The sequence below is a fragment of the Cebus imitator genome, unplaced genomic scaffold (genome assembly GCF_001604975.1).
Source record: "Cebus imitator isolate Cc_AM_T3 unplaced genomic scaffold, Cebus_imitator-1.0 Scaffold161, whole genome shotgun sequence".
NCBI lineage: Eukaryota > Metazoa > Chordata > Mammalia > Primates > Cebidae > Cebus > Cebus imitator.
In genome coordinates, this window is record NW_016107476.1 from 557578 (window position 1) to 566369 (window position 8792).

Sequence of the window (8792 nt, forward strand, 5' to 3'; positions counted from 1 at the left end):
GAGAGAGAGAGAGAGAGAGAGAGAGAGAGAGAGAGAGAGACTATGAGAAGATAGCAATAGCTGTAAAAGGGACCCTATAATGCTACACAGTCTAGCCAGGTGTTATATGTTCAAAGCCCCGAATCACCTGGTCCTCTGATTTTCCATGAGAAGCCAGAATCTCCAGTTGTACCTGAAAACCTTCCCATGCATGAGTGAAGGCAGCACATCCCTAGTGGGAACTCCAGACACACCCAGCAGGCCTTCCCCATGAGTCAGGCTTTTTGATTCTTCTTCTTTGCCATGCAGGGCCCAAGGCAAAAGCAGCGACAGCAAGGTGGCCATGCCTCCGGCCACTCTCTCACTGTATTTTACTTATCATCCTTTTCTTTCAAAAGAGTCTGGAAAAGTGTTTTTTCATTTCTCTGGCTCCTTCGTAGAAAATTTCCCATGGAGAAATTCACAGTGACCCTGGATACACCTGGGGACCACTCCCAGGGGTCTGAGGGGCTTTATCACCACCCACTGAGAATGGAACACTTCCCTTTGTGCCCAGAGTGGCTTCGCTCTACACAGCTCCCAGCCCTCAGCCCAGTGACTTCCAGCTGAAGCCAGGCTCCCTGTGCCCACACCGGCACTCATCACCCAACAACAGAACCTGTTTCAAACTTAATTGTTTCTTTTATCCAAAATTGCTGCCCAGGGACCCCATAATGGAGCAGAAAGTGGATTTAATTATTCCTCAGAGCCCAGTGCCTGGGTGACTCAGAGCTCGACACAATAGGAGCACACACCAGTGCTCATGGGCTTGTTCACTTGAAATTGCCTCTCTAATTAAACCTGGGCTCCTTCCCATTATGTGTGCCCTGCTTATCGTTTGTGGGAGGGGGCAGCTATTATTGTGATGCTGGTGCGCTTTCAGGGAGCCTGGAATGGCCACATCTTCCCAGGAGTTACCTGAGAGGGCAAAAGCTCCATTTATTTGTCGGTGGGTGCTGGCGGTCGCTTTATTGACTCTGCTCTTTGACCTGAAGCATGTGGAATATTAAAATGCCAAACAAGGCCACACAACTCAATTTAAGAGTAAATTTAGTGCCTGAATTGGACGAGGCCCTGAGCAGGATACTGGAGTATCTGAAATGTGCAAAACATAATCCTTGGCCTTGGGGAACTCCCAGCTCAGGAAAATAAAGACTAAAATGATCACAGTCCCCAACCCTCCCTTTTCAGGGAAGAGAGTGAAGCCTGGTGTCAGGGGAGGGGCAACAGGAATCAAAAAGGCCAGATCAAGGGACAGCAAATCGGATGGGGCTATGAGGTTGCCTAATGGTGGGGCATGGGCCCTGTTCTCTCAGATGAACAGAAACGTACAGAGCTGGCCAGCAGCCGCCATAGGTCTCCCAGACTTCCAGGCCTCCCCCTCCTACACAGGCACCCCAAACGCACAGAGCACATCCCTCCTTTGTCTTCTTACCAGCAAAGTCCCTTCCATTCTTAGCACCTAACAACAGCAACCAGAAAGCAAGTCAAGGCATTCAAATCTTGGCCTATGCCCTGCAGTTCTTCAAGGAGCAGATGCTGCAGGTAGCTGGGTGGTCACAGACAGAGCCAACATGCCAGCCCAGGAGCTGTCCCAGGACCCCAACAACAGGGAGATACACAGTCTGGAGCATGAGATCAGGGCTTTATAGTCAGAAATTGGGCTTAGATATAGAGTGGTGTTGATGAGCTATGTAACTTTTTTTTTAGGCAGGGTCTCACACCATCACCCCGGCTGGTGCAGTGGTGCCATCTCACCTCACTGCAACCTTCACCTCCCGGTTTCAAGTGACTCTCATCTCGCAGCCTCCTGAATAGCTGGGACTATAGGTGCATGCCATCACATTCACCTAATTTTTGCATTTTTAGTAGAGATGGGGTTTCACTATGTTGGCCAGGCTGGTCTTGAACTCCCGCTCTCAAGTGATTCCCACGTCTCAGCCTCCCAAAGTACTGGGATTATAGGCATGAGCCACCACGCCCGATTGAGTTATGTAATTTTTCTGATCCTCAATTTTGGCAACTGCAAACTGGGGCTAATCAGAGTAGCCATCTCATAGCATTGTGAAAATGCGTGGCACGTTTTCACAACACTCTTTAAATGGCGGCAAATGTCAGTGTTAAGAAGGCCAGACCATGCATTCTGCTTTCTCCCCAAAGAGGGCAATTGCTGTCTTACTTCTTTAATTTACATACCTTCCCATAGTCCATTGATATCGACAATGGTTGAAAGGATATTTTTCTTGCATCCGGGCATTTGCTTTCCTCCATTTGGAAAGAAATCCAGATGGCCCACCTTTTGGCTCATTCCAAAACCTAAAACATTTGAAGCAGAGATGAGCAGGGTGGTGAGTGGTCCCAAAGTTAGGTTGTAGCCACAAAAAGAGCCTTTTTGGCAAATTCTCCCTTCATCCCTTCATCACAGCTACCACTGCCTCTGGCTCTGCAGAAAGTTCGCAGAGATGGGTGCTTGGCAAGATAAGGAGGGAGGAGAGGGCACAGGAAGTGAGATGAGGGGGAGGCTGGGCTCTGGGAATGTATGTGTGAGACACACACATTTGGATGTGTATCTGTGTGTCTTGGAGAGCCCTGGACCATATTGATATGCCCCGGTACCATTGTGCACCAGCAGACATATCAACACCTGATGTAATTTGCATTACTTTACTCATTTTTAAATTTTGATGTCTACATTATATTGCTATGTGGAGACCACATAATATTATATTGTGAGCCATAGCATATGGCTGGGAGCTTTGGATTTCAAGGCGCATGAACCTGTGATCAAATCCTGGTTTTACTTACAGATTTTGTGATCTGGGGCAATTATTTAACCTCATTGAGCCTCAGTTCTTCAGCCATGAAATGGTGGCAATAAAGCCCACTTTTCAGAGTGTTACAGAATTAATGAGCTAATGCGTGCAAAATGTTCAGTGTAGCACATGGTAAATACTAAGTGAGTGATATCATCATCACCAAAAACATGCCCTTTATTGGCAAGTTTCATGAGTGGCTATGTAAGAAAATACTGAAAAAAGAACACTGATTTTAGAAGAATTAAATAAAGGGATACATTCAGTTTTCAACAAAACAAAGTGTAACCAAAGCTTTAACTGAAGAAGTAAAAAAAATATTCAAAAATTCACTTTGTATTTGCAAGTACAAGTCAAGTTTCAAGAATAAATACATCTGCCACATTAGTTACTGGTAGACTGGGGAAGGATGCAGAATTTGAAGAGTGATTGACAACCTTTCATAGACTACAAAAGGGTTTTTGTTTAACCCAGGGCTACAGGCAGATTCCATTGGCATTGTACTGGCTATTTATTTGGGACTGGTACTCATTTTGACTGGTTGGTGCCCACACCATTCCTGTAGCTATTTCTAATAGCCTCCCCTGCTGCATGTGTATGTGTGTGTGAGAGAATATCTGGACCCAATGTCATTAGCTGTAGCACAGGTCAGCAGAAGATGAGATTGAGGATCTCACCTAGGGAAGGGACAATGGGAGCAGCATCTGTGTGAATCACATCCACAAACATAGCGTCGGATGGGTCCAACCGAACCTCCTCAGGCGTACCCTGGAAGCACGGCTCTGCTGGATCCAGCCCTGAAAGGGAGAAGGTAGTCAGGCTGGACTCTAAGAACCAGGATTTGAACCCAGTACTGGCAGACTGAGCATGTGGATTCCTCTTACCCCAGCAGCTACGGTTCTGGGGATTGGATCTGCAGCTCTTGGTCTGCCTGGGAGAGAGAGTCTGGGACAGAAGTCTGGGAATGGGGTCATTGCCTGTGGATGAACATTCAGAAATCCCCAGTGCCTGGCTCCATGGAGGATCCAGGTAGCCTCCATACACCCCTCCTTTCCCTTTTCCTTTTGTCCTCACATGTTACCATTCGGCCACTGCTCTCAGAGACTGCAAGCCCCAGGCCTTGCCCAGCTCCATCCAGTCCCTGAGCCCTGCACACATCTACTCCTTCCTGGCCCATGCCATTCCCCAGCCTGCTGCGCCCTTCCCCACATTGTTCCTTTATCTAAATCTTTCTCCTCCAAACCCAGCTCACATACAACCTCCTCATGGTGAAATGGAAAATCTAATTCCTCTCTTTTCTCAGCTCATCCCATCCAGATTGTATTATTTTGCAAGCTGCTTTGATTTTTATTTGCCTACTTAGTTGTCTGCCTCCTGGACTAGACTATGGATTTCCTGTGGCAGGGGCTGTGCCCAGGTCATCTTCAAAGACAAACAGAGCATGGGAGAAGGGGGCACACAGTGGTCCGTATTCTTGCCCTAGCTCTGCTCCAGGTCAAATGTCTGTCCTCTTTGAACTTCTGTGTCCTTATCGGGAAAGCGGGAATAATGACAACCACCTACCTTACAGGGTTGTTGTGAAACTCTCATGAAAAGATGTAACAGAAGGGACATAGCAAACTGCAAAATTCTACATAAACACAAACCAACACCCCCTCATCCTTCGCCCAGTGTCTTGGGCAAAGGGATGCTCATTAAATGTTGATGTGAACTGTTTGGTGAAGTTACAAACTGATTTGGCTGCATAAAATCGTTATTTGTGTCTTTGTCTCGTACACATTCATTCTGTCTAGTGTTTCATTCATTCAGTATTTCCTCAGCACCTTCTATATGGCAGGTCTCAGTATGCCATTTGCATTTTCTGTCTTTGCCTGGCATAACAAAGACAGTCAAACAATTATGTGGAACTGATGAATTTTTAAAACCATCTCACTTTTTTTCTTTTACTTTGTCATACTCTGAAAATAAGAACACTTAAGTCATGGATTTGATGTGCTAGTTAAATCAATCTTTCTTTCTTTCTTTCTTTCTTTCTTTCTTTCTTTCTTTCTTTCTTTCTCTCTCTCCTTCCTTCCTTCCCTCCCTCCCTCCTTCCTTCCTTCCTTCTTTCTTTCTTCCTTTCTCACATTATTTTTTGTTTTACTTTGCCATACTCTGAAAATAATAACCCTTAAGTCACGGATTTAATGCACTAGTTAAATCTTTTCCTTTCCTTTCCTTCCTCCCTTCCTCTCTTTCCTTCTTCCTTCCTCTCTCTCTTTCTTTCTTTCTTTCCTTCTTTCTTCTTTCTTTCTTCTTTCCTTCCTTCCTTCCTTCCTTCCTTCCTTCCTTCCTTCCTTCCTTCCTTCCTTCCTTCCTTCCTTCCTTCCTTCCTTCCTTCCTTCCTTCCTTCCTTCCTTCCTTCCTTCCTTCCTTTCTTCTTCTTCTTCTTCTTCTTCTTCTTCTTCTTCTTCTTCTTCTTCTTCTTTCTTTCTTTCTTTCTTTTCTTTCTCTTTTTCTTTCTTTCTTTCTTCTCTCTCTCTCTCCCTCCCTCTCTCCCTTCCTTCCTGTCTTTCCTCCTTCCTTTCTTTTTTCTTTCTTTTCTGAGGTACGGTCTCCCTCTGTTACACAGGCTGGGGTGCAGTGGGGTTATCACAGCTCCCTGCAGCCCGGAACACTTAGGCTCAAGCAATCTTCCCACCTCAGCCTCTAGAGTAGCTGGGACTGCAGGCGAGAGCCATCACACCTGGCTAACAGTAAACATTTTTGTGTTCACAATGTTGCCAAACTGGTCTTGAACTCCTGGCCTCAAGCGATTCTCCCGTCTCAGCCTTCGAAAGTGCTGGGATTACAGGGGTAGGCCACTGGCCCAGCCTTTGCTTCTTTAACAAATGCATTTTTATTTTTAATCATCTATTTCCTAATATACATTATGGAAAATTATTTTTAAATTTAAGGCCAGGCCGATCATCACAAAAAAATCTGCTCCCGGGAGGATCAGCAGGGGAGCTCTTCGCGATGGGAAGGGCGCCATGTGGCCGAGGCGTCCGCGGCGCGCACCCCGGGACCTGGGACTCGGGCCCTGCCCCCGCGACCCCTACCTGTGATCCTGCCCACGCGGCCCTCCAGCCTCCTGCCCGCCTCCGCGGCCGCGTGCGCGCCCAGGCTGTGGCCGATGAGATGCACGTCCTCCGGGCTGTACCCCAGCTGCGCCTGCGGAGGGAGGGCGCGTCAGGTCCCCCAGCACCTCGTAGGGACCCGCTGGTTGGGGAGCCGGGCGTCGGGCGCTGCCAGGGATGGGGACAGGACCCGGGCTCGAAACTCTACCCTCCGCTCGAGCACACCGCCTGGGGCAGGGCGACCAGGCCCCGGATCCGCAGACTGTGAGTCCCGCGGGCCGGCTCGTGCGCGGGGCAACAGTGCTGACCAGCGGCCACCACGCCAACTGCAGGCCGCCTGGGCGGGCGAGACACGCGGCCTGCCACCCTCCTCCGCCCCACCCCCAGCTCTCTTCCCTCGTTCCTGCTAGGGGTATGGGCTATCTGGGCGAGCGAGCACGGGTAGTGGGCCCTGGCTCTAGGATCCCCCTGGATAGATCCCGCAGAAAGGTCCAGGCCGTTCTCTGTGGGTTGACCGAGGATGAAAACTCATCTTCTGCACTAGGAACTGCCGGGCGGCACAGCCTGCTCTCTGACCCTTGCAGAACAGCCTGCAAGGAAGACCTATTTCAAAAGGGGAAACTGAGGCTTAGTTTGCCTCGGCCCCACAGCTAGACAGTGATAGGGCAAGGTGCTTCAGGACGGCAGGCAAGGAGGAAGGTTGCAGAGCTTCACCTTGGAAAGGGCCCTTTTTGATGACAACCTGGGCTGTTGGCTGCTGGCCCCTACCCATGCCCAGGGGTCCCTAGGCTGCCTCTCTGCACCACGTGGTGCCTCCCTGCCCCTCTCTCTGCCCCGTACCCACAGGACAGGGCCCAGGCAGGGTTTTACCGACAGGACTTGTATTAAGAGAGCTATCTCCGCACCCACGACCCGAATGTTTTGCACAGCTTGGGTGTACATGGTCCGGGACCCGCCCCTCCAGTCCACACAGATGCAGTTCACCTTCTCCACTTTAAACATTTTCTGGGGAAGACAAACAAGGGAGAGAAATCAATTTATAAACAGCTCCCAACTGCACACCCCAGAGATAGGTATGCACATCCATCAAATGCCTAGCCCATGTCAGAACTTTGATACTTCTACATCTGCTATAATGTCATCCTCACTGCAATGCTATGGACTGGGCATGCTAACACCTGCTTAACAGACATGGAAACTGGATCCTGGAATGGGTGAGTGATGTGTCTAAGGTCTCACACATCATTAGGAACACAGCCAGGCCAAAAAGACCACTTACTAAATCAGGTGTGAACAGACTACTACTCAATAACATGTCAAATTCAGCTCTTCGGTTGCACCAGCCACATTTCAAGTGCTGAAAAACAAACGTGGCCAGTGGCTTCTGATTTGGACAGTGAAGATACAGAACATCATCACTGCACAACATTCTACTGGATAGCAATGCTTTAGAGGGTAAAATTTAAGTGTTTTTTAATGTCACAAAGAGGTTTTATGTAAGTGTTCAGGAATAAATGCCCAGTAGTTTGCTGCAGTCTCTATCTCACAGATTTTTTGACTGAACTCTGGGTATCTTCTGCCTCAGAGGAGATTTTTGGCTAGAAATTGGTAGGTAGGGAGAGCATGGCAATGGATGCCCTTAGGAACTGAGCTTTCTTCAGTGGTTTTAAGAAGGACCAATCTCTCTCTGGAGTATTTCCTTTCCCGGTCTCAGGGAAACTGGGGGTGCAGTGTTTGAATCTGTGTGTTCAGTACTGATCTCACCAGGGAGTGGCCAAGTGGTGGGGTCCCACCTTGCACATGTCTGACAGCCAGCTCTCCTCCCCCTTGTCTATGAAGCCATGGATGATGAAGCGTGTCTTGCGGTCCAGTTGGAAGTTTGAAGCCTCAATGGTGTCTGGTTCCATGCCAGTGATTAGCTGTTTTAATTAAAAAAGGTTAATTTGAATGTTGTTCTTTCCAAGCCATGAGCCTATTAGAGCCAGTTTCAGAACTGGTAACACAGCTTCGATGCCCATGAAGTTGGGTCAGATTAGAAGGAGCTCCAGAACTGGGGTTGTGGATAGAATTCAGAAAATCCAAGTTCACGACCTTTCTATTTTAATTAGTCCTTAATCCATATGTAGTATTTCAGTTAATCATGAAATTAGACAATAAACCACAGTGGTATTAGCAACACCCGTGACTCCATCCCCAGTAGAAGTCACAGATATTTTCAGGTCATAGTATAATTAGTGCAGATATCTCAAAATATCATTTATACTCACTACTATTTTTAAATTATGGTAGTTATTAGGCCAACCCCTAGATGTTGTTATTTAGTGAGATATAAAACAGCACATATATGACTGTATCACATATTTATGTATTTAAATGTGAATACATAAAATATCAATACATATGAAGCTGTATTGATAATTATTTTTCAATATAGTTTCTTTTGTAATCCAGCATATTTTATTTTTGCATTTAAAAACATTGACCTAGAAGGGGCCTGTAGGCTTCCCCCAGGTGGCCAAAGATGTCCTTGGTACAGAAAAGGTGAGGAGCCCCTGGACCAGAAACTTAGGCTTGGGGGCAGCTTCAGCTCAGTGGAGCTGTGAGACTTTGGAACGCACTCCTAAATGGCCACAGGCTGCTCAGGCCCCCTTCCACCAACCTCTACAGATGAGATGCCTAAAGAAGGATCACAAAATAAAAATAGCACAGTAACCATGTCCAAGCCAACTCAGGGCTGGAGGCACTAAATAGGCTGGGCTGTCATGTGAAATCCCACAGTGGGTGACCTCAGAAACCTAGAGACAGACACCTGGTTCCCTAAACTCTGCCAGGGACCAGAGCTGTGAGCTTCCTGGATTCTCAG

General features: G+C 47.7%; 1 protein-coding gene across 2 annotated transcripts in view; it reads right to left on the reverse strand.

The window, feature by feature from the left end:
* LOC108314770 (pancreatic lipase-related protein 2) overlaps nt 1–8792 on the reverse strand; it is a 24834-nt gene that overhangs the window by 12247 nt on the left and 3795 nt on the right. For both annotated transcript variants that reach the window (XM_017543797.2, XM_037743973.1), the window contains 5 exons: nt 7723–7848; nt 6800–6934; nt 5912–6023; nt 3509–3628; nt 2215–2334 (listed from right to left, as the gene is read on the reverse strand). In XM_017543797.2, the coding sequence (XP_017399286.1) occupies nt 2215–2334; nt 3509–3628; nt 5912–6023; nt 6800–6934; nt 7723–7848 (613 nt within the window). The remainder of the gene's footprint in view (nt 1–2214; nt 2335–3508; nt 3629–5911; nt 6024–6799; nt 6935–7722; nt 7849–8792) is intronic.